The sequence below is a fragment of the Chiloscyllium punctatum genome, chromosome 22, assembly GCF_047496795.1.
Source record: "Chiloscyllium punctatum isolate Juve2018m chromosome 22, sChiPun1.3, whole genome shotgun sequence".
Lineage (NCBI taxonomy): Eukaryota > Metazoa > Chordata > Chondrichthyes > Orectolobiformes > Hemiscylliidae > Chiloscyllium > Chiloscyllium punctatum.
Window position 1 is genome coordinate 36,805,867 of NC_092760.1, and position 25,736 is coordinate 36,831,602.

General features: G+C 42.2%; 1 protein-coding gene and 1 long non-coding RNA gene across 3 annotated transcripts in view; one reads left to right on the forward strand and one right to left on the reverse strand.

Annotated features, from left to right (window-relative positions):
• Positions 1–1,767: 1,767 nt before the first annotated feature.
• Positions 1,768–3,590, reverse strand: LOC140493512 (achaete-scute homolog 1-like). Its single transcript, XM_072592021.1, has 2 exons — positions 2,934–3,590; positions 1,768–2,750 (listed from the first exon to the last, which is right to left on the reverse strand). Exon 1 carries the CDS (start codon positions 3,563–3,565, stop codon positions 2,939–2,941), a length of 627 nt encoding a protein of 208 aa, XP_072448122.1. The 5' UTR covers positions 3,566–3,590; the 3' UTR covers positions 1,768–2,750; positions 2,934–2,938.
• LOC140493513 (uncharacterized) overlaps positions 3,259–25,736 on the forward strand; it is a 151,581-nt gene continuing 129,103 nt past the window's right edge. The window contains exon 1 of one of the 2 annotated variants that reach the window (XR_011963700.1): positions 3,259–3,517. This is a non-coding gene — a long non-coding RNA (uncharacterized lncRNA). The remainder of the gene's footprint in view (positions 3,518–25,736) is intronic. The other variant, XR_011963699.1, reaches the window with a different exon arrangement.

The window sequence follows — 25,736 nt, forward strand, 5'->3', positions numbered from 1 at the left end:
TATCTTCTGACGTTGCATGCCAAACTGAACTTTCGCCCTGAATGGATATTTTCCCCCTATTTTCAAGATAAAATCGGACAGTTTAGTTATCATGAAGCAGACACATTGAGTGTTAAGAACCAATCGTGCGCAATAATTTCAGAGTCACAGAATTACTACGGTGCAGGAGGAAGTCATCGGTCAATCGACTCATTAAAGGAACATCTAGTGCCAATCTCTTGTTATTTACACATACCCTTGCACACTATTTCTATCCAAATAATTGTTCAATGTCCTGTTGAATGTTTCAGTTGAATCTGCCTCCACATTTCCAAGCAGTGCATTCCAGATCCAAGTGTTCGCTGAATGAAAAAGTTTCTCCTCACTTTGCCCTTCCTTTTGAAAATCATTTAAATCTATACCCTCTTGTTCTTGAAACTTTTAGGAGCGTGAAAAGTTTCTCCCTGTCTACCTTATCCAGCCGGTTCATGACTTTGAAAACCTCTACCAGATCTCCTCTTAGCTTTCCTCTCTTCAAGGAGAACAGTCCCAACTTCTTCGATCTCTTTTCATACTTCAGGTTCCTCATCCCTGGAACCATTCTTGTAAACCTGTTCTGTCTTCAGTACATTCACATTCTTCCTATAATGTGGCACCCAGAAATGTACACAATATTCCAGCTGAGCTCTAACAAGTGTCATATACTTGTTTAAGTGGAACTCAATCCACTAATTTAAGTGGGCGTGCTCACATTCTTCTTACAGACAAGAATACGTTCAAACTTTTCCAAACTGCAGTCAGCTGAGAGCGAAGTGTGATTCTATCAGTATATGGTTTAGGCTAATAGGTGTGAGCTCTGCGCTACAATGTACAAGGGCACACGTTATTTAAAGGGTTTTTTTAGGCTGCAGTGGTAATATGGATGCTGCCTGAACTGCTGTGCTCTTCCAGCACCACTAATGCAGTGGTAATATCCCTATCTCCGAGTTAAAAAAATCTGGGTTCACGTACTTGTTTCAGAGGTGTGCCATGGCATGTCTGAGCAGGTTGATTAAACACGAAGTTTAGCGGACATCGTGACAAACGAGCAGAACGTAAACTGCCGGCTGAAAATTGTGAGCTTCAAGACTATAATCCGCATCATTTTTGCTGTTCGTTACATGTAAGAATCAAAGTGCAAAAGCAAGAAATTTGAAAGGATAGCCTGTGTTAACTTGATAAAGTATCCCATTGTAGTTGATCTGACTTAATTCGAAATGCATATTTGCTATCAATACGATGGTGAATGTGTCTGGATCTAATTTGCATATAAGCGATTATCCTTTCAATGAATACATAAGAAGCAAACTCGAAATTAGGTAACAATTTGCATATGTTTAGGCCATTGCTATGGTTGTACTTCTCTCTTGATTGCAAATACGTGAGCTACTAAACATTTACAAAAAATTGCAATGTGATGATCGCATTGATCACTTGGCCTCTATGCAAATTTTATATTAGAGGTTTATGTTTTTGGCATCAGTTTAACATAGCCATCAAGGTATAAGCGTCCTCGAATACTTTGTTGTATTCCACGCTACTTACCAAATTGCCAGAATCACCAACCTGCGTCTGTTAATTTATTCTTTCTACCCCAATCATCTTCCCTTTGGCATCATTCCCACCTATCAAATTATATACATTGTCTTCCTTCTACCATATAATCTCCCAATGACAACTATTTCACTCATTAGTGCAGTTTTAAATGAAAACAGCAAGTGTTATTTACACCAAACGAAAAACAGCAAGTAATGTATAAATAGAAAATCTTTATTTATAGACTATTTCACATAAAATATACTTTTTTAAAAAATTGTTTATATACAAGTTTAGTAAAAACAAACAAGGTAACCACAGCAAGTGCACATACATGGTGTTTCCCATGCTTCAAAACAACCTTCAATCAGACCGGAAAGGATTGGGGGAGGGTAACTCTGCAGAACAAGATTACAATAAATGAAATGCAAGGCACACCATAGATAAGCATCATTGACAATGAGATTTCTTTTTTTAAATGGAGAAAAGGATTGTTTTGTTCTTGCACTCTTTGACACTGTGCTAGTGGCAGTGTTGGAGTAAGTCATGTTAATGATCTTGATTTTATTGGACTGCTCGTTTTTATTCTGCTTTCATTTATATACAAAAATAAGTCTTCATATAATCCTTGTAGTAAGAATAGATACAAAATAGAAATGTTTACATCAATTGGAATGAAAAAAAGTATTTCAAAGTACGGAAGCATCAAGTAGTTTTGTTCTCCACTCTAAACCCCAGTATAAAGTTAGTTTTCTATAAATTGACTCCCAAAGGCGACAGGGTATATACGTATGTGACAGACGGATGTCTTTTATGCCACTCAGACATTCCCTTTTAATACCACACCCTTTAACAGCTATTTTAGCTACACAAAAAATTGTAGAATACCCCTTTCAGACAAGCATCGCAAGGACTGTACCCTGTCAGTCCGCTCTCCATGGTCCCCTCCATTCACGGGGGAGAGCTATTTACATAATTGCACTTCAGTTATAATTGTTCGTGGCTTTCTCTTGGAAGCATCTTCAAAATGTGTTTTCCTGAGTAGTCTGTGGTCCCCGGTGTTCAGCACTCAGGAAGCTGGCAGTGAAACGAAACTCTTGGTAAACAGAAACGCGCCATCCTTCTCTCCTTTGCTCTGATGTCTTGTTAGACAGTAATGGTGACGCAGAGGTATTGGTATGCTTCCCTTCAAACATCTGCAACAGAAATGCGAGGAAGAGGTGTGTCACTCAACACATGGATGCACAGATTGCACTTTTGTATTTAAAAAAGTAAAGTTTTAAAAAGCGATCTACCATTGCAACTCCCTCCCCTATCAAACTCCACTTAAAAAAGCAATGCAATGTATTGACAAGTCAGCAATCAGTCAATCGCCTTACCTGCCTCAGTACCTGTCAAACCAGCTGGTGAAGTCGAGAAGTTCCTGCTCCTCGGGGCTCAGGGCCTCGTAACTTCCTTCATCCGAGGAGTAGGTGGAGAGCGGCGACGCGGGGATGGAGTTGAGGTCGGTGGAGTAGCTGGGGGACAGGGTGGGCGAGGGCAGGCCGCACTGGAAGGCGGCCGACACGGCGTCGTGCTCGTCCAGCAGCTGCTGCAGCGCTCGGATGTACTCGACGGCCGAGCGCAGCGTCTCCACCTTGCTCATCTTCTTGTTGGCCGCGCCGTTCGGCACGTGCTGCCGCAGGGTCTGGAAGCCCAGGTTGACCAGCTTGACCCGGTTCCGCTCGCGCTCGTTGCGCCGCGCGACCGCCGCGGGCTGCTGCTGCGGCAGCGAGTAGCCCAGACCCGTGAAGCTCAGGCGCCGCTTGCAGCGCAGCAGCTCGGGCGAGCTCGACCTCGGCCGCTTCACCGGCTTGGCGACGCCTTTGCCCCCGCCTCCGTTTGTGGTGCCGCCGCCGCTGTCCGGGGACGAAGCCGGGGAGCCGCCGTCGCTGTTGTAAGGGAGCGGCCGGCTCTCCAGCAGGTACTGACAGGAGGACGGCATGAGCTGCGAGGCCGCCGTCCGCTCCATGGACCCGCGGGATGAGGTCGAAGTGGGGGGGGGGGGGTGGGGTGGGGGAAAGATGTGAGGCGGGGGGTAGGGGGGTGGGATGTGGGTGGGTTGGGGGGGGGGGCGGGGGAGCGGTGTTCTGGAGGGAATAGAGTGTTAAATGCAAGCGGCAACAACGGCGAAGAGGAAAGGGGAAAGGTGGGCAAGATGTGGTGGTTGGCAGTTGGCGGTGTGCAGCGCTCGTGGCGTTCGCGTGGGGCTCGCGCTTTCCCCGCAAGGAGCAGGTCCTGACCCGCACCTCTCCGGGAGCCGATCTGCTGCAAACTTTGCAGGCACTCGCCCTTTTCAACACGCGCCTCCCTACCCTCCCGTCCCCCACCCCTCCTGGAGGATGCACGCTCCGGACGAAGCCCCTCCCCTCCCCCAGCAACAACCCTCTCTCCGATTCGCTGCCTTGCCTCTCGCTCGCGCCCCCTCCCTCCCTCCCTCGCTCTCCCATTGACATTCCACGCGCGTCGCCCCCCTCCATTCGTGCGCCCGGCGCGTGCCGGCCCCGCTCTAAATAAACAAATGGGAGCTTTTCAGCTGCTCGCTGCCGCCGCTGCGGCCGGCCGGCCGGCCCCCGGGAGCACGCGCTGCCCCTCATTTCCATAGCAATAGCTCACCACCCTCCCTCCCTCCCTACCCCACCCCGCCTGCCAATGCCTCCCCGCCTCCCCCAGCCCTTCACTCTCTCAGCTCAGAGCTGCAGCGATGTTCGCGCACAGCAACCACGCTCCATGCATCCACATCAATATCACTCGCGGAGGTTTACTTGCAAACGGGTGCGGACATTCGCGCTCTCTTTCGGGGGTGGGGGGGGGGGGGGGGGTCTCAGATTTAAGCTCGCGCGGATGCCGATCTTAGGTTTATTCTCCCAAGCTCTTCTTCCATGCACAAACACACACACACACTTCCCCCGCCAAAAAAATAAATCCATCCATTCCTTTCACTTTCATCACTCTCTCGCACTGGCCAACTTTTCTAGTCGCTTGCAAAGTCTGGCGGCGTTGAGGTACCACGCGTACACCTGTTACAGAGAATACGTGTCGATTTTAAACCTCTAATTCGTTGTAATTGCAAAATTGATTTATCTCTTTTTGGGAGGGAGCAGCTAAGGACCTTCATATTGTATGTCAAGAAGAAAGGAACCCGAAGTGGGGTTGCAGGGGAGTGCTTTTGGGGGAAGGTACAGGAATCCCTAACGTCTGAGCGGTGCAATGTAGCGCCTACATGCAGACAGCAGCTGTAGCAGCGATTTTTGCACTTTTCGCCGCTCAATGAAGGAGCCAGAATTAAACGTTTGATAAAGTTCCACTTTGTCTTTTCTCCCCCATCCCGTTGTGGGAGACCCATTTATGTAAACATAACCGATCCTGGTCTTTTTGTGTGTGTGAGCGCGCACTTGTGTCCCTGTTCTCGAGTAGGAACGCCCCCTGTATTGCTTTCATTGCCCAACACAAATAGCCACTTCTGCAAGTGCCGACTAACCCATGCGAAAGAGAACGGCTAATTCTCTAACAACTTAAATTGTATATTCGGATCGAGCGTTGTAAAACTGGCGAATGGCGGGGTTGTGTGTGGTTGTGGGGGTGGGGGGTGGGGTGGTGGTGGTGGTGGTGGTGTGGGAGGTCTGAAAGTTGAAATGATCTTGAGTTGGAAACTGAAAACTTCTTTCAAAGTGTACAGTTACTAGAACAGTCCCTGTCTCTAAAAAAAGAGAGAAGCTAAGTAACGTCAATAAATATCACCGAGATGATTTGAGAGCGTGCTCTAAACAACCATTTGCACAAGGAGCGATATTGACTGCACAGAGAGAGAGAGGGAGAGAGAGAGAAAGGAAATCGATGTTGATGCGTGCAGTTTGTCCTTTCAGCGAGACGGTTGCGAAGACAGCAGTATGCAAAGCGATCGATCACTTTCCGACACAAAATGGCAAAATAACATTCAACGCTAGCCTAATTTCTGAAGCTTTAACCAGTCCCTCAATATACAGCCCCGTGACTGTAATGCGTGTCTCAGACCGTACAAAATAGCACTTTTTTTTCTGTTTCGAGTTTGTAGCTACAGATTTTTAGTACAAAAGCCTTTAGAATGTGCAACTTGTCCCGCTGCCGAAAATATCAGGCGGCGGAGACCCAGACACTTAGACTTTCAGTGTAGTGTCTACAAGTGGCAGTGGAAGAGAATAGGCAGTCAGTACCATTCATGCGATAGACAGTTAGCCTAAATGGAAAGCTTTAGACTGAGCAATTTTGTGGAACAGAGTGACGCCCCATTTAAAAAAAAGAAAGCATTTATTTCACTTTGACACTTTGATTTCTCTCTCCCAATTTTTAGCTCGAACTATTATATAATATATAATACTTTTAAACAGTTCCCTTCGCCAAAATACCTCGACGTATTATTGGAATACAGAAAACAACATGTTTGTTGCAAAGTCCCACAAGTTTACGAGATGACAAAAGCTTTTGGATGTTGGTGTATTACAGTAGTTGGACTCTTTTATTGCGTTCGATAAACTACTCCCGAATCTGGGAATAATCATTGCTCATTTATTGTTTTACGCTAGCATTGCAGCCTGAAGCAACACGTAACAAATTCAGAATCTTCATATCATTTTATCACTGCGTCGATAAAAGAATTTTTTTTAAAAAAAACTGAATAAAATGAAACCAAGTCCTTGAAAAGGATCAAACAGTTTCAGATATATTTAGACAGCAGTCCCACCAAAGTTCAACTCGAACCAAAGTGTATCTCAGGTGTAAAACAAAAGATGCTTTGTTTATAGTTAACAAAACACGCCAGGTTTCTCCTAAACCGGTCACTTATATTTCTCATATATCTTTGTAACTAAAAACACGATGCTTAAATTGGTTGTCCAACACTGAAATCTGAAAGTTCCCCAAAACAATGTGCGAATGTGCTGCAAAATACTATTCCAAATCACAGGCAGCACATCAAATCTGGGAGAAAGATCGACAAGAATATCTTTAAAAAGAAACAGCTCTGCTGCAGATGGAAATAATGACACCTAGTGAAGATGTGGTGAAGCACAAGTTTGAGGAGATTTTGCGCAAATACATCGTTGATTGTTTAATCGTTTTTGGTGTCCTTTCTATAATCTCCACCTTCGATATCTGAAATATTGGTGCTTTTCATTCTTCTATGAGAGAATTTTATTCCTGTATTATTGGTGATTCGGATATCCTGATACCTTTGTTTTTTTAACACGTGGATGTTCCTTGACACTGATCCAGCTCCTTCAGAGCCAGCTCTCAGAGTGAACAGAACCTTTAATGCTCCTTTTTTACACCTGATACCTTTGTAATTGATGGTTCTGATTCCTTATTGGTCATTCTGATTCTTCTATTATCAGTGGTTCAGATTCCTCTATTATTACTTGAGGTTCTGATTCCTCTGTTATTATTGATAAATATTCCTTTTTTTGTGATTTTGATTCCTTCTCTTTTGCAGGTTCTGATTATTCCATTTCTAGTACTATTGATCTCTTTATAATTGATGGTTCTGATTAATTTCTGACTTTTGATTCTGAGTTCTCTGCGAATGGAAGTTCTGTCTTTTCTGTTATTATCATATTATTGTTGGGGTTTCTGAATATTAATGTGTGATTAATCAAAATATTAAATTTAGATTTTTTATGAACTGATTTAACAGAACCAAACAGATGGTGGCTATGAATCGGTTTAACATGTTACTGAATATAGGATCAGTCTGAATAAGTTTCACCACAAATACAAAGATAAAGGTATATTAATTTCAAGCTCCCTAACTGGCTTGGATTCTACAAACTGTTGTGGTAAAGATGATTACCCAAAGGTGGAGATTTGATGCTAAGACTTTGAGTTGCACTGGGGACATATTGCTCAAACTAAGTGCAAAATGTTGGGATATAATTTTCCATTGATGTTCTGTGAAGCTGATTGTTAAAATCAGTGGAAAAAAAATGAAGTGGATATGTGGACTCAGATTGCATCTTCAGCAAGAAGAATCCAAGGTAGCCTTGGAACTGTCATTTCCCACTGGAAGCAAGATTCAATGGTAAGTATTCGTAAAGGTAGGGACTGTAAATTTGGACACTAAGGAAGGTTTGGAATTGCATTAAAAATGGTGGACAAAATGTATACACAGATGGTGGCACAGTGGCTCAGTGGTTCGCACTGCTGCCTCACAGCACCAAGGACCTGTGTTCAATTCCAGCCTTGGGTTACTGTCTATGTGGAGTTTGCACATTATTCCAAGTGCTCTGGTTTCCTCCCACAGTCCAATGATGTACAGGTTAGGTGGAATAGTGATGCTAAATTGCCCTTAATGTCCAAGGACATGCTGGTTATATGGATTAGCCCTAGGAAGTGCAGGTTTAAGGGGTAGAGTAGGATGTGGCTCTAGGTGGGATGCTTTTCAGATAGTTGATGTGAATTTTGTGGGCCAAATGGCCTGTTTCCACACTGTAGGGATTTTCTGACCTTTTGAATCCAAATATGAGATATAGTTAGACTTTGACATAATTTAGAAAGTCAGATGAATATTCCAATGAAGAATATATAATGGAATTTAACAAGTTGCAACATTGCAAAAGTCTACTTTGTACTCCTAATTCAGTGTTTGCTGTTAAGTCGATGGACTGCTTGTGTTAACTGGATTTAGACATTCAGAAAGAAAATGCTTATGGAACAAGTGTTGGAAGCCTGTAAGATTAAATAGTAATTTCCCGCAACTCTCATGGCATAAATGGAAGATTCAGCAGGATTATAAAATGGTGGAATTGATGGTAGCAGTATTTAAACACTTCCAAAATATAGGGTGCAGTTATCAATTTGAAAAATGGATCATCATCAAAATGAGTGATGATAGACACCTTCGGTAGTTATGGCAGACAACAGGACTTGGGGAACTGTAACAGAAATGAGGAACATCTGAGAAATTGTCAGCAGGTGTTTCAGATGTGACTCTAAATGCCATAATGAAATCAGTTGTCCCTAACAGAACATCAAGGTGTTTTCAAATTGTGCGTAACACTTTAGGCTTGGAGGAGAAGATGGTGACAACTGCAATGAATGTTCCAGTTATAGATGTATTCAATTGTGCTGTGTTTGATGATGGAATTGTTTGGTGAAAATGTTGCCTAGATTAGCTACATAATAAGGACTGAATGAAGGCTATGGAGTTTGAGAAATCCACATTTCAGGTTTGTTGGTGACAACACAGTAAAGCCAATGAAAAGCATAATAATTCTATCTAAATCAGAGTTAAACCATATTATTAGAAAGATTTGTATACTTCTACTATTGAACAGGACATCCCTGTAAAAGGCTCAAATTAAGCTGGAAATTGAACACCAGAAAAAATGTTCTTTTTGGTAAATTAATGTTTTTACACTTTATACAAATTGGATATTATTGTATCCCTTTAATGTGACCTAATATCACAAGTAACAAAGTTAAAGAAATCTTAATTACATCAGGAAATAGGAGCTTAAAGGAAAAGTAAATGATTGTGGACAAAATCAAGAAGAAATGTAAAGGGACTGGATTGGGGTGGTGGCTATGTTTCTAGTGGATAATAAGGGGGAGTTTGACAACAATTTAAAGGTATGTGAGAAAATATGAATATGTTGGTAATAAATATGGCAGCAAAAAATCCCCTTAGTAATGGAGTTGTGAAAAGAATCATGCAATATCATGTTAGATATTTTATAAAATCTAGTGGACCAACTAAGTTGTAAACTAACATCTGCACCGCTGTGCACAGTCCATATGAAAAATCTACTGCTGAATGGTTAAGGGCTGCTGTGGTAATGAGTGACAATTCTGCATCATGGAAAGGGGCCACATTTATCTCACTTTTCTCTAAGCAACTGAATGCTCTACATGCAGGATAAATAGCATTTATTAATGTTAAGGTTTCACAAATCATTTGGTAAGACTTTATGTTATTTAAGGCTATCAAAAATGAATTTCAATCCAGGTAACACGGTATCTTGCAAGAGAAGGGCTCAAAGAGTGGCAAAGACTAAGGTTATGAGTTGTGATGGAAAAGCAGTAATTTTGCAACCTGGCAATTAAAGTGTTAGGCTACATCCCTTGAGGTTAATTGGCACAGATTATACACTTACAGAATCTGAATCAGAAAGCGATAGGTATTGTGCACTTTGCATAGACACTGTGAACAGTTAACAGGAGCAGATTATGGCAGATGAAGAGATTGCTAAATATGGATGCCAAGGAGATCTTGCAGCAGCAGTCCAGCCAAGGTAGGTCATAGTTTGACAAGTTCAAGGACCATTGAATTGACTAGTGATAGCAAGAGAAGTAGACATTCTTATGATTGAGAGATTTTGGTAGCTAATAACTTGGAGGTAAGTTAGTGAAGGATGTTAACCCAAAAAGGGCAAGTTTCGAAGAACATAGTAAAGGCATTGAAGAAAGGATTTTAGTACAGATTGATATGCACAGAAAAAGTGCTTCTGATAGCATGTATAAAACTAAAGCCAGACTAGTGGCTTCAGAATTTGAAGAGAGACATGTTGATTGAATATAAGATTCAATCCCTGAAGCATTTCTTTGCTGTTTTAGCAATATATTCATCAAGATTTCTTCAGCAGCACCATCTAAGCCTCGACCAGTCTTGAGTGGTTCAAAAGATATGAAGTTAATTTGTTTTTAGATACATTTTACATGCCAACCAGCCAGATAGGCATTCTATTCAGGCAGGGTTTATCATATTCTTAGTGAGTAAAGATAAGAAATGTCATCCACTTGCTAGGAAAGTCAAGACTTTTTTTTAGAAAACAGTTAATTGAAGATTGGCTATTGAAGTACTGGCACTAGTAGAAGCAATGGATTTGAGAGCCTACGTGTGTAATATTCTGAATGAAACCCTACGTCAGGAACAATCTGAGAAACAAATTACTCATAGAACATTATTTGGATAATGTTCATTCAACAAGCTGTCACAGAGAAAAGTTTGGAATTGACCTTGCTGTGTGAAGGGAATGTTGGAAAGGTTGCCAAAACAAAATGGGTTGACACAAATTACCAAGTCAGATTCTTTTATAAAAAGAAATACCCTAAAAATGTATTAGATATATTCAAAGAGGGATATCTTGTGGTAAGATGAATATGTGGAGCGTCCAGATGAGGTTATGGCATGTTATGCTATAAGAATATAAATAACTATTTTCTTTAATTGCTTTGTAACTACTTATGTATGTGGATTTTTTAAGGAATGGAAAGTATGGAATTTGTTAATGGTTATATTATAATGTGCTACATAAAAGATAATGAATTATTTCTGTTGTATAGTTTTGGAAAGATTGTTACCAGCAGTTTGAATTTAAAGAGGAAGTGAATTGTTCTTGATTTTCATCTCTACAATGGATTTGAACTCTATTAATACAGACTACTTTATTATTGGTGGTTCATATTCCCCTATTTCAGGTAGCTCTGTTTCTTCTATTGGTAATTTTGTATTCTCCGTTGAAGCTTTAGTTATCGATATTGCTGTGCTCAGATCTCACCATTCTAAATACTTCCGGTGATATAAGTATCCGTATTCATAGCATCCCCACAGTGTGCAAGCAGGCCATACGGCCCACTGAGTCCATACCGACCTTCAGAAGAGCATCCCATCCAGACCCAGCCCTGTACCCTATCCCTGTAACCCTGCATTTCCCATAGTTAATCGACCTAACCTGCACATCTTTTGATTGTGGGAGGAAACCCACTCAGACACGGGGAGAATGTATAAACTCCACATAGACAGTCACCTGAGGACGGAATCGAACCCATGTCCTTCGTGCTGTGAGGCAGCAGTGCTAACCACTGAGCGACTGTTTTTGTTTGGATGTTGAAGCTGGTGGGGTCGTCCGTGTGAACCAGAGGGACCCTATTGCAGTTGTGGAAAGGGACGAGAGAGTGCAGGAGACGGGTCAGGCACAGCTCTGGGGCCATCAACCAAAGTGGTGGGGAAACCTCGGAAGAAGGTGGGCCTTTCAGAGGGCCCAAGGTTCGAAGTTGGCAGAATCGGACCAGATGCGACTGAGACAGAGGAACAGGGAGAAGTGTGCTAAATGGCAATAACCCCTGTTCTTTTTGTTTGACTGGGCTGGAAGAAAACACGTTTTGGAAAAAGACATGACCAGAAATTTAACCATGGTACAATTTGTACCCATTAATTCGATAATGTGAAGTTTCTTAAATGATTACGTTTCTGTAAAGATGATATAATTAGAAAATATGCTGTAGATGCGGGGGTGAAGTGTGCAAAGTGTAGAGGAAGGAGATCCGCCCTATGTTTGCCCATGCCTGTTCTGCCATCATCTATAATTCCGGTTAGGTGTGTCTAAAACTACGTGTCAACTCAATTCCTCCAAATGATTCACACCGACTGAAGTCAATGAGCTGGAGGTCAGTTCGACGAACATGGTGGTATCCCTTAGTTAGAGAAAAAAAAATTGCAGATGCTGGAATCCAAGGTAAACAAACAGGAGCCTGGAAGAACACAGCAAGAGAGGCAGCACCAGAAGATGAAGAAGTCAGCGTTTCAGGCGTAACCCTTCTTCAGGATCTCCTGCTTGTCTACGGTGGTATCCCAGCATCATTCGGTTTGTGCAGCTCCGCTGTTCATTAAATTTAACGGCCAAGCACACATTTTCATCGCAGATTACTCCCTGAAATGTATTTCGAACAGCAATTGGTGGAAGTAAGGTTGCGACCAGTTTTTCGTGATCAGACTATGTGCAGAATAGTCGTTTTCAAAGCAACAGGAAACAGTTAAAAGTGGTAAATTCATTCAAAAAGAACGTAACGACTATCTGTTACACAACATGATTTACTGTCCCCAAATATTAAAGGTGCCTAGTTTTATTTAGTAAGAACTGACATTTAGGTACAAAAGGATTAAACTTCTGCATTGTAAAGACACTCGTTTGCCCTTTTAGAGCGTTGTTGGATGAGTTGTTATCGAGTATCGAATACTTATCACGAGTTGTGATATTTTGTGCATTCAAAAAAGTATAGTTGCATTTCTCATGAAAACGTTCAATATATCCGTCATCTACTGGGGGGTCCACTTCCCGTAATATTTGTGACAAAAACATTGACTGACTGCCCTCTAGTGTAGTGAGATGTAATACAATTCCGCTGTAAAAAGATATTTTATTATCTGAGTTAGAATATTGTAATTTTTCTGCTATACAATAGTGTAAGTCAGATATTCCAGAATTTATGATTAAGGAGATGGATGACATGAAACCTTTGCTTTGAGGATAGGCTTTTAGGGAAAACCCTTCCTTGGTGTATATATATATTCTTGTAACACCTCTAACGTGCTGTAACACGGTAATCGCTCGTTCTATCACATTGGAGATGGGTCCCATTAAATAGGTTGTTACTGGACCTCGTTTCTATATTCCTCGATTTTTAGGACACTTCTGAAAACTTACCTCTTTGATCGAACCAATACCGCCTTACGTGGTTCCTCGTTTACTTTTGGCGATAACGCTCCCCTGAAGTCGCTTGGGGCTTTTATTATATAAAGAGGCTCGACAGTGCAAGATGTTCCTGATGCGCTCAGGGGTATGTAAAGGAATCCATGTGCGATGAGAGCTCCTAACTTGACGCCAGGGGACGTGGGTTTAAGCCCCAACTGCTTCAGGAGTATGTAATATCATCCCTGAACAGGTTGTTTAAAAATGTATATAAAGGGATACATGGGGAGTGTCACTGAAATTGGGTGTACTTTAAAGAATATTCTGCGTATTCATTTTGAAGTAAAAGTGTGAAATGGGTTTGAGAATCCATTAACTTCAGCCCATCAACAAAAGGAATCCTGTTGAGCAGGTCGCGGACAGTTGAGAATAGGAGGGTGTGGAAAAATGGAATGAAAAATACCCTTTGGTTCTCAAACCAGTGGCTATCGGTATGACTGTTGGCAGGCTAATGTTATTGGGCGAGTTTTCCCACAAGGAAAATAAACTGGGTTCCAGACGAGTTTATTCGAAATCGAAAACACCGAACACGCTCTTGGTGACTGAAGAGAAAAAGGTGGCGTCTCTCGATCAGCATCGGACCTCAGCGAGGAGTTTCCAACAAGGTTTCACCCTGCTATTAGAAATGGAGCTTTAGGGACTTTGACCCAGTGTCTGTGAAGGGATTGTGATATAGTCCAGAGTGTGTTGCTGGGAAAACACAGCAGGTCAGGCAGCATCCGAGGAAGCAGGTGAATCGACGTTTTGGGCATAAGGCCTGGGGAGCTGAGAGATAAAAGGGACAGGGGTGGGATTGGAGGGAAAGGTAGTTGAGAAAGCGATAGGTGGATGATGGTGAAGGAGAAGGTGATAGGTCAGAGAGGGGAGTGAGGGTCAGGTCAGGAGGGCGGTGCAGAGTTGGAGGCTTAGGACTGGGATAATGTGGGGAGAGGGGAAATGAGGAATCCACATTTATCTTGTGTGGTTGCAGGGTCCCAAAGGCAGAATATGAGGCATTCTTCCTCCTGGCATTGGGTGGTAATGGTCTGGCAGTGGAGGAGGCCCAGAACCTGCATGTCCTTGATGGAGTGGGAGGGGGAGATGATGTGTTCAGCCACAGGGTGGTGGATTTGATGGATGTGGGTGTCCCAGAGATGTTCTCTGAAATGATCTGCAAGAAGGCGTCTTGTCTCGCCGATGTAAAGGAGACTACATCAGGTGCAATGGATGCACTGGATGACGTTGGTAGAGGTACAGGTAAATTTCTGACAGATGTGCAAGGATACCTTGGTGGCTTGGGCAGAGGTGAGGGGAGTGGTGTAGGCACAGGTTTTGTACTTCCTGTGGTGGCAGGGAAAGGTGCCAGGAGTGGGTGTGGGCTGGTGGGATCATGGACCTGATGAGGGAGTCGTGGAGGGAATGATCTCTTCAGAACACTGATAGAGGTGGGGAGGGAAATATATCTGGTGGTGGGATCCATTTGGAGGTGGCAGACATGGTGCAGGATGATGTGATGTATGCAGAGGTTGGTGAGGTGGAAGGGGAGGACCAGTGGGGTTCTGTCCTTGTTGCATTGGGAGGGGTAGGGTTCAAAGGTGGTGGTGCATGAAGTAGAGGAGATGCGCTGAAGGGCATCATCAACCACATTGGAAGGGAAGTTGCCATCTTGGAAGAAGGAGGCCATCTGGGACTTTCTGAGGTGGAATTGGTCATCCTGGGAACAGATGCAGCAGAGACGGAGGAATTGGGAATAAGGGATGGCATTTTTATAGGAGGTAGGATGGGAGGAGTTGTAGTCTAGGTAGCTGTGGGAGTCGGTGGGCTTGTAATACATGTCTGTGATTAGTCAGTTGCTGGAAATGGTGATGTAGAGGTCCAGGAAGGGGAGAGAGGTGTCCAAGATGGTCCAGGTGCATTTGAGATCAGGGTGGAAGGTGTTGGTGAAGTTGATGAACTGTTCAACCTCCTCATGGGAGGACGAGGTGGCGCTGATACAGTGATTGATATAGTGGAGGAACACGTGAGGGGTGGTGCCACTGTAACTGCAGAAGATGGACTGTTCCATGTACCTGACAAACAGGCAGGCATAGCTGGGTCCCATTTGGGTGCCCATGGCTACCCATTCAGTAAACATCTCTGGGACACCCGCACCCACCAACTGCACCACTGAACACTTCAACTCCCCCTCCCACTCCGTCAAGGACATGCAGGTCCTGGGCCTCCTCCACTGCCAAACCATTACCACCCAATGCCTGGAGGAAGAACGCCTCATATTCTGCATTGGGACCCTGCAACCACACAGGATAAATGTGGATTTCAACAGCTTCCTCATTTTCCCTCCCCTCACATTATCCCAGTTCCAAGCCTCCAACTCAGCACCACCCTCCTGACCTGTCCATCACTCCCCCCTTTGACCTATCACCTTCTCCCTCACCTTCATCCACCTATCCCTTTCTCAGCTCCCTTCCTCGCCTCACTCCTGATGAAGGACTTATGCCCGAAACGTCGATTCTCCTGCTCCTTGGATGTTTCCTGACATGCTGTGCTTTTCCAGCAACACACTTATTTTTTCCTCTAGGTTGTGACATAGTGCCATAGTGCCATATCGATATAATAAAAAGTAATAAATAATAAGTAAGCACCATGTTGCAAATTAGGTTTTAGCAGAGGGAAAAATCAGACAAAAACATCAAGGTTTCATGGCCGGGGACAAGGATTTTGAATTAAATCCATTAGGAAGTAGGTCAGTGATAAGGAGGACAATTTATGATCATGGAGGAGTACCCAGTGGTATTTCTGTCATTGTCCTTCCATATGGTTTCCTCATTGGTCTCCTTTGCCACATTAACAAAGCCCATTGGCTTATCTTGTTTTACCACATGCTTCTTTAGAATTTTTTTTTAAAAATCACCAACACTGCAACTTGATGTGTCCTAATGTATTACAGTGAAAACACCTGAGTGCTCTTCCCCAATTTCTGTTCACAGATTGAAATTGGTGTCATAAGCTAAACTTTATTTTATGAACTAACTCATTATCATCTGCCATTTCTGCTGCAAATCTTGCAGTTTTAACTCTCTGCTCTTCCATATGAGATCACATTACTTCAGGAAGTTAATTTTTGAACTCCTCCAAAATAAGAGCATCATGTGTCTAATCTATTTGCAACCCCTTTATCCACCTATGAAAGTTACTTTGTTTGATCTTTCAAATTCCATATATGTTTGACAAGGTTTCCTCCTTCAATTATTAAAATGTCTGCAGGCTTTTGGCACTAGTTTATATGCACATAATTTTTTTTACACCACATCATACTCCCCGGACACCTCCTTTGAAAGTGATGCAAACACCTCACCAGCCCTGGATTAGTGGTGCTGGAAGAGCACAGCAGTTCAGAAAGCATCCAACGAGCAGCGAAATCGACATTTCGGGCAAAAGCCCTTCATCAGGAATAAGGGCTTTTGCCCAAAACGTCGATTTCGCTGTTCCTTGGATGCTCCATGAACTGCTGTGCTCTTCCAGCACCACTAATCCAGAATCTAGTTTCCAGCATCTGCAGTCATTGTTTTTACCACCATGAGTGCCGGCAGAGACAGCATTAACTTTTCGAGGCCTATGTCTCTTTTTCTAGTAAGAAACACCAAAGAAGACCCCTTGCAATCACTGATCTGCTGCCATGATATAGGTTTTGCTTCCTGCAGCATTTTGTAACTGATATCTAAGATTACTAAGAGATCTTGATCAATTGGGTCAATGGGCTGAAGAGTGGCAGATGGAGTTTAATTTGGATAAATGCAAGGTATCACATTTTGGCAAAACAATCAAGGACTTATACAATTAAAAGTAGGGCCTTGGGTAACATTGTAGAACAGAGAGACCTAGAGATTTCAGTACATAATTCTTTGAAGTTTGCATCACAGATAGACAGGGCAGTTAAGAAGGTATTTAGCACAGTTGCCTGCATTGCTCAGACCTTTGAGTAAAGGAGTTGGGATGTTTTGTTGAGGTTGTACAAGATGTTGGTGAAGCCTCTTCTGGAGGACTGTGTCCAGTTCTGATTGCCCTGCCTACCAACATCATTTGAATCAACAATACCCACATGGTCAGTGGCCATTTCATTTGTTTAGCCACTTTCTGAAATTAAATGAAAAAGGCTTCTACATCCTTTTTGTCAAACTATGCAATGCCTGGAATATTTAAACAGATCCTCATGTTTGGCTGGAATGGGTTTGTTCTTCATCACTGTCCTTATCACTACTCACACACACACATTTTTATTTTCACCTCCGCCATTTTAAGTTGATTTTCATTTTTCAGTTCAAAAGTTCTCTCTCTCTCCCTTTCTTCTTGCTTTTTATCCTTTTCTTCTGCTAGGGTTATTCTTTTCTTTTTCCCTTGCCATTGCATTGAATTCAAGTCACTTCTTTTGCAATTGAATTTTAGTTTTTTCCAAAGATGCTGACTGCATTCTTGACAATTGTAAATGCTGAGCTAATTGCTACTACTATATCCCCTTTCTTCATGGACATAGGGTAACCTCAATTTCAGCTTGTCTGCCAATTCTGAAAGCTTTCATCTTCTGTAAACCAGTTGAAGTGACTTTTTTCACATCCAGGAAATTTGTAGCCACTGAAAGAGCCATTATGACACAAGGCATACCCTATTTAAACTAACCAAATGCAACACTTGAATAGAGAACACCAACACTCATTACTCACTGAGTTTGAGTTCAATAACCCTAAACCCTACCTCGAATTATAGATTTTGATCCCAACTAAGAGCCTGCAATTTATTTTGGGGGTTGCAAATGATGGGGGTTTAAACTAATTTGGCAGGGGGATGGGATCCGGACTTGTAGTCCAGCAAGTAAGCTAGCTGTGTGTCAGGATGTCCAAGACTGTAGGGAGGCTGTGGAGAAGGTAGCACTGACAGGGACTACTTGCTTACACAGAGATGGGCTCAAGTGCGTATACTTCAATGCAAGGAGTATCAGAAATAAGGTGGGTGAACTTAAGGCGTGGATCGGTACCTGGGACTACGATGTTGTGGCCATCACGGAAACATGGATAGATGAGGGACAGGAATGGCTGTTGGAGGTTCCTGGTTACAGATGTTTCAGTAAGATTAGGGAGGATGGTAAAAAAGGAGGGGGGGTGGCATTGCTAATTAGAAATGGTATAACGGCTGCAGAAAGGAAGTTTGAGGGGGATCTGCCTCTGGAGGTAGTATGGGCTGAAGTCAGAAATAGGAAAGGTGCAGTCACCTTGTTGGGTGTTTATTATAGGCCCCCCAATAGCAGCAGAGATGTGGAGAAACAGATTGGGAAACAGATTTTGGAAAGGTGCAGAAGCCACAGGGTCGTAGTCATGGGCGACTTCAACTTCCCAAATATTGATTGGAAGCTCTTTAGATCAAGTAGATTGGATGGGGCGGTGTTTGTGCAGTGTGTCCAGGAAGCTTTTCTAACGCAGTATGTAGATTGTCCAACCAGAGGGGAGGCCATATTGGATTTGGTACTCGGTAACGAACCGGGACAAGTGGTGGGCTTGTTAGTGGGTGAACATTTTGGTGATGGCGACCACAATTCTGTGACTTTCACCTTGGTTATGGAGAGAGATAGGTGCGCACAACAAGGAAGTTTTTACAATTGGGGGAAGGGAAATTACGATGCTGTAAGACAGGATTTGAGGAGCATACGTTGGGAGCATAGGCTGTCAGGGAAGGATGTGGTGGAAATGTGGGACTTTTTCAAGGAGCAGATACGACGTGTCCTTGATATGTATGTACCGATCAGGCAGGAAAGAAATGGTCGTGTGAGGGAGCCTTGGTTGACGAGGGAGGTTGAATGTCTAGTAAAGAGGAAGAAGGAGGCTTACATAAGGTTGAGGAAACAAGGTTCAGACAGAGCAGTGGAGGGATACAGGATAGCCAGAAGGGACCTGAAGAAAGGGATTAGGAGAGCTAAGAGAGGGCATGAAAAATCCCTGGCGGATAGGATCAAGGATAACCCCAAGGCATTCTATGCGTATGTGAGAAACCTGAGAATGACGAGAACGAGGGTAGGTCCGATCAAGGACAGTGGTAGGAGACTGTGTATTGAGTCGGAAGAGATAGGAGAGGTCTTGAACAAGTACTTCTCTTCAGTATTTACGAACGAGAGGGACCGTATTGTTGAAGAGGAGAGTGTGAAACGGACTGATAAGCTAGAAGAGATACCTGTTAGGAAGGAAGATGTGTTGGACATTTTGAACAACTTGAGGATAGACAAGTCCCCTGGGCCTGACGGGATATATCCTAGGATTATGTGGGAAGCAAGAGAGGAAATTGCAGTACCATTGGCAATGATCTTCTCGTCTTCACTGGCAACTGGGGTGGTACCAGGGGACTGGAGAGTAGCGAATGTTGTGCCCCTGTTCAAAAAAGGGAATAGGGATAACCCCGGGAATTACAGGCCAGTTAGTCTTACTTCTGTGGTAGGCAAAGTAATGGAAAGGGTACTGAGGGATAGGATTTACGAGTATCTGGAAAGACACTGCTTGATTAGGGACAGCCAGCATGGATTTGTGAAGGGTAGGTCTTGCCTTACAAGTCTTATTGAATTCTTCGAGGAGGTGACCAAGCATGTGGATGAGGGTAGAGCAGTGGATGTAGTGTACATGGATTTTAGTAAGGCATTTGATAAGGTTCCCCATGGTAGGCTTATGCGGAAAGTCAGGAGGCATGGGATAGAGGGAAATTTGGCCAATTGGATAGAAAACTGGCTAACCGGTCGAAGTCAGAGAGTGGTGGTAGATGGTAAATATTCAGCATGGAGTCCAGTTACAAGTGGAGTTCCGCAGGGATCAGTTCTGGGTCCTCTGCTGTTTGTAATTTTTATTAATGACTTAGATGAGGGAGTCGAAGGGTGGGTCAGTAAATTTGCAGATGATACAAAGATAGGTGGAGTTGTGGACAGTGAGGAGGGCTGTTGTCGGCTGCAGAGGGACTTAGATATGATGCAGAGCTGGACTGAGGAGTGGCAGATGGAGTTCAACCCTGCCAAGTGTGAGGTTGTCCATTTTGGAAGAACAAATAAGAATGCGGAATACAGGGTTAATGGTAGGGTTCTTGGTCAGGTGGAGGAACAGAGGGATCTTGGGGTCTATGTACATAGATCTTTGAAGGTTGCCACTCAGGTGGATAGAGTTTGTAAGAAGGCCTATGGAGTATTATCGTTCATTAGCAGAGGGATTGAATTCAAGAGTCGTGAGGTGATGTTGCAGCTGTACAGGACTTTGGTTAGGCCACATTTGGAGTACTGTGTGCAGTTCTGGTCGCCTCACTTTAGGAAAGATGTGGAAGCTTTGGAGAGGGTGCAGAGAAGATTTACCAGGATGTTGCCTGGAATGGAGAGTAGGTCGTACGAGGATAGGTTGAGAGTTCTCGGCCTTTTCTCGTTGGAACGGCGAAGGATGAGGGGTGACTTGATAGAGGTTTATAAGATGATCAGAGGAATAGATAGAGTAGACAGTCAGAAACTTTTTCCCCGGGTACAACAGAGTGTTACAAGGGGACATAAATTTAAGGTGAAGGGTGGAAGGTATAGGGGAGATGTCAGGGGTGGGTTCTTTACCCAGAGAGTGGTGGGGGCATGGAATGCGCTGCCCGAGGGAGTGGTAGAGTCAGATTCATTGGCGACCTTTAAGCGGCATTTGGATAGGTACATGGATGGGTGCTTAATCTAGGATAGAAGTTCGGCACAACATCGTGGGCCGAAGGGCCTGTTCTGTGCTGTATTGTTCTATGTTCTATGTTCTATGTTCTAGATCAAACTCCTCAAAATATATCAAGGACTTACCCTAAACCCTCATATTTTATTTTATTTTGAGGCAAGTGTAAGCCAATTTGTCCACTACTAGGCTTTAAACAAAGCACACTTTATTCCTACAACGTAGTTAAAATACAAACAAAAAAGAAGAATTGGCATAACTTTAAGCCTATTGAAATACTTAACAAAATAATATATTATTTAACTACTAATCATCAACTGTTCCAATATAGCAGCATTGCATAAACACACCTTTGGCAAAGGCAATTTCAGTAAAACAGATCTTCCTCATGTGCTAGCTCTTTTCCAGTCTAGGAGAATAAATAAAAACAGAAATAAGTAATTTAGCAGCAGAGGAAAAAGCTCAAGGTTTTTCTTTGCTACAGCAGAGAGACAGTTGCATCCATCAGCTTCAATAGGCAACTCCAAAACCGAACCGAAAGCAAAACTAAAACCTTGGGTCTGTGGGAGCCTGACTCCAACCACCCATGATTCCTTTGTTTAATTTTTTAAAAGTCTCAGTTTAGCCACTGCTTCTGAAGCAGACATTCCACCACCACAGTGGCAAAATCTCTCTCTGCAAGAGAAACAGAACAAATTTCTCTTAAAGGCACGGTACCACCACAGTGGTAAAGGTTACATGCTTGGAAGATGCTGTCAAAGAAACCCCATTGAGTCACTGCAATATATCTTGTTTATACATTGCTGCCCCTATGCATCAGTGGTGGGTGAAGTGCCAGTTAAGTGTGCTACTCACGATTCATTTAGACAAATGGTTCCATCATACAATGGACATGCTTTTGGAGGTGAGAGGTGAGTAACTTGCTTCAAAATCTCCTCTCTTTGATCTGCTCTTGTAGCTGTAGTAGTTACATGGTTCAGTTCAGTTTCTGATCAAAGCTCACTGCTGGGATGTTGATAGTGGGGATTTAGTGATGTTATGTTATTGAATGTCAAGAGGGAACAGTTAAATTCTTTTTCGTTTGAGACACAAACAAGAAGTATGAGTAGGCCATTCAGTCTTTCCTGCATGCTCCACTATTTATTGTAACCTTAGGTTCACATTCCTGCCTAGCCCTAATAACCTTTCACCCTATTTACATATTAAGAACCACCTCTGCCTTAAAAATATTTAAATACTCTGCTTCCACTGCCTTTTCATGAGATTATTCCAATGACTCTCAATCATCTGTGAGAAAATAAATCACCTCATCTGAAAGAGCAGCCCCTTATTTTTAAACAATGATCTCTTGTTATAAATTATTCCATCAAAGGAATTATCCTCTCCACATTTACCCTGTCAAAACCTGTTAGAATCATGTATGTTTCAATCAAGTCACGACTTACTCTCCTAAATTCCAATAAATTAAAGCCTAGCATATCCAACCTTGCCCTATAAGACAACATGCCCATTTCACACATTAGGCTGGTAAATCTCCTTTAAACTGCTTCCAATACATTTATATACTTAGATTACTACAGTACATTCTCTGACCATTTAAATAATGTTTTTATTCATTCTGCCAAAAAGAACAACTTTAAACTTATCCACATTGTTCTTCATTTTCAGATCTTCAACCTATCTAAATCACTTTGTAGAGTCCTTATGTTGTCTTCACAACTCACTCCTACTTGTGCCATCAGCAAATTTAGCCACCATACCTCTGACCTCTTCATCCAAATCATTTATATAAATTGTAAAGAGTTGAGGCCTCCACACTGACCACTGTGGCACACCACTCAAAATCCTGCAAGCCTGAAAAAAGACTCTCATCCACTCTGTAGGCTCTATTCCCATCCAATGATTAAACTGAAATGGCCTCAACAATGTGGACAATTGCAAAGGCTGAGGATTCTGCCTTCTGGGTCCCTTTAACTGCCTCATTCACAGTCACACACTCCTAACACTGAACACAGACCAAATCAGAAGACCCTATCCTAAGAGGTGTGACTGCCTTCTGGTACGAAGAATCTCTTTCCCACTCCCTGATGCAATTCAGTGTCCTGAGTTGAGCCTCCAACTCATTAACTGTGAACCAAAGCTGCTCAAATTTCAAACACTAACTGCAAATGAGTTTCCTTGTATCACATTGGCATCCAGAAACTCCCATATGGTGCATCTGTGACACATCACCTATCTTACCATCCTTAATTAGTTCTAATTAACTATTCAATTATTTTATTCAATTATAACTTGTTTATATAGTCAGTTGCTGTACTTGCTTGAAGTTTTGGAATAATAGAATAAATTTTAGTCACTTCCCAGATACTCACCAAATAACTAGCTTCTTCTACTGTAGCACAGTAATTCATAATTCTTAGAAGCTGAAAAGAAATAAAGAATGACTGGAGACTTTCTGATGCCAGAAGACTGGAGGATAGTATGCATCATGTCCTTGTTCAAAAACAATTGTATGGATAAACCCAGAAATAAACCCACACCAATTAATTTCAGTGGTGATGAAACCTGTAGAAACAATTATTCAGAATAGAATTAGGAGCCACATAGAAAAAGGTGCAATAAAAACATTCAGAATCAATTTCTAAAGGGGAAATCATGTTTAACTGATGTTTTTTTTTTAATTTCTGAAAGAGATAATGCAAAGTATCAGTGAGATAATGCTGTTGATGTGATATACATGGCCTTCCAGAAGGCATTCAATACAATGCCATGTAACACACTTGATAGAAAACTATTGCTCATAGACCAAAAGGGATAATAGCAATATGCATACAAAGTTGGCTGACTGTTCAGAAACAAAATAACAATCAATCAATATTTTTGAAGCTGGAGGAAGATTTGTAGTGGAGTTCCCCAGGTCTCCATTTCCTGATGTATATTAATGTTCTAGATCTTGGCATGCAAGAGACAATTTCAAAGCAGGTGGATATGAAACTTGGAAACATTGTGATTCAGCTGAAATTCAAAAGGACATTCAGAAATTGAATTGGTGTCAGATGAAGGTCAATCTGGAGAAGTGTGAAGTGATGTAATTAGTAGGTATGACATGGACAGACAATACAAAACAAGGGATACAATTCAAAACGGGATTTTGGAACAAAAGGGCTAAGGTATATCTGTGTACAGGTGGATGTGACAGGCCAGTTGGAAAGGGTAGCTAATAAAGCACAGAATTTCCTGGGCATTTTTTAAAAGTACAAGAGCAGTACAAGAGCAAGGAGGTTTTCTGAACTTGTACAAGGCAAGTCTAAGATTTCAGCTGGAATATTGTGTTTAGTTCTTGGTGCTGCATAGGAAGGATGTGAATGCATTGAAGAGAATAAATAAGAGATTTACTGTTCTAGGAATGACAAACTTCAGTTTTGAGGAGAGGCTGGAGAAATTTAAACTGTTTTCCCTTTGGAGAAGAAGGCTAAAAGAAAATATGATAGCAGTTTTCAACATAATAAGGGGACTGGATGGAGTAGATAGGGAGAAAATATTCCTACTTGATAAAAGGATTAAAAAGAGATTTAAAATGAATTGCAAAAGAAGTATATGAGAAAAATTAACACAAGTGGTCTTGGTCTGGAATCTACTGTTTGGAAGTGCTTAGTAAGAGTATTTTCAATTGAGATATTCAAGGGAGTATTGGATGATTGTTCCAATAGAAGCAATGTGCAAAGGTTTGAAACATTGACTATGTTTCTTTCTCCACAAATGTTGCAGGAGCTGCTGAGTATTTCCAATTTCTTCAGTTTCTTTATCAACTCCAACATCCACAGTATGTTGCTTTTGAGCAAGAGGTCAGAGTTTAGCACAGTTATCAAAGACAATGGGTAGTTTTCTCAGGCTCTGATGAGGCGGGCAATGGTGAGGAAGTTAGCAAGACATAGTGAGAATGAAAAAATTAGTTCTTTCTTTTCTTGACCACAAAGAATCTATGTTCCACTTAAAGGTTTAATGGCTAGCTGAGAATCTTACTAGTAAATAGTAAGGGGTTTATTTTCATGTATTACCATTACATTATTATATAATTTTACCTCTTATATTCAGTTTGTTGTTGCGGAGAGAAACGGGATGGCATCTATTCCCAATTTGAAAATGATAGGAATAATCTGGCAGCTGCAGCTCACCATTGTCTTCTCCAGGCATTCATCTTGGCCAGTATTCCCTAACATATCAGGGCACACTCCATGGACAATGGCCATCAACAATCTCCATCTATTGAAGTTGTCATTGAAAAAGCACCAGCCTCACCAATCATCGTGGGCATTGCACTGATCCATATGGCCCCTTTATACCAAGCTGGCAGCATTTGATATAGTGCACAGTTGGGGTTTAATATGGCACAGGTGGCATGAACATTGTAAGGTCTTGGCATTGGTAAGTATTTCTGCTGCTGCTGCATACAAGATAACATGAGAGCAGTGCCATGGAAATGGAGTGCATACTTAATAATGTGAGCAGTGGAGAATTGCATGAGAAATGTCAGGACACACGGATTGAAACATTCTATGAACCTCTCCCCACACTGACGCAGCCAAAATTTAAGAAAATTGAGCCCACCATTTCAGCTTTCCTGATGTTGAGTTGGAGGAAACTGAAAACAATGTCTTTTGAAATTTTGAGGACTGAGATTGATTTGATGAGCTGGTTATCAAATGCTTTCGCAAATAAGATGGGTTATTGGAGGTACATATAACTCATGGTTGATTTGAATGACAGAATGAGCTCTGGGATTGAAATAGCCCACTTCTGGTCCTATAACTGCGATAAATAGTCTCGTATCATTGATTAATTTGAGAGGGATCGGTGAGACAAAAAAGAATTATCTGCATTTTTATAGTACTATACTCAGGGCCTTCCAGGATTTCTTATTTTTTAGTACTTTAATAGAACACAAATTGTTATG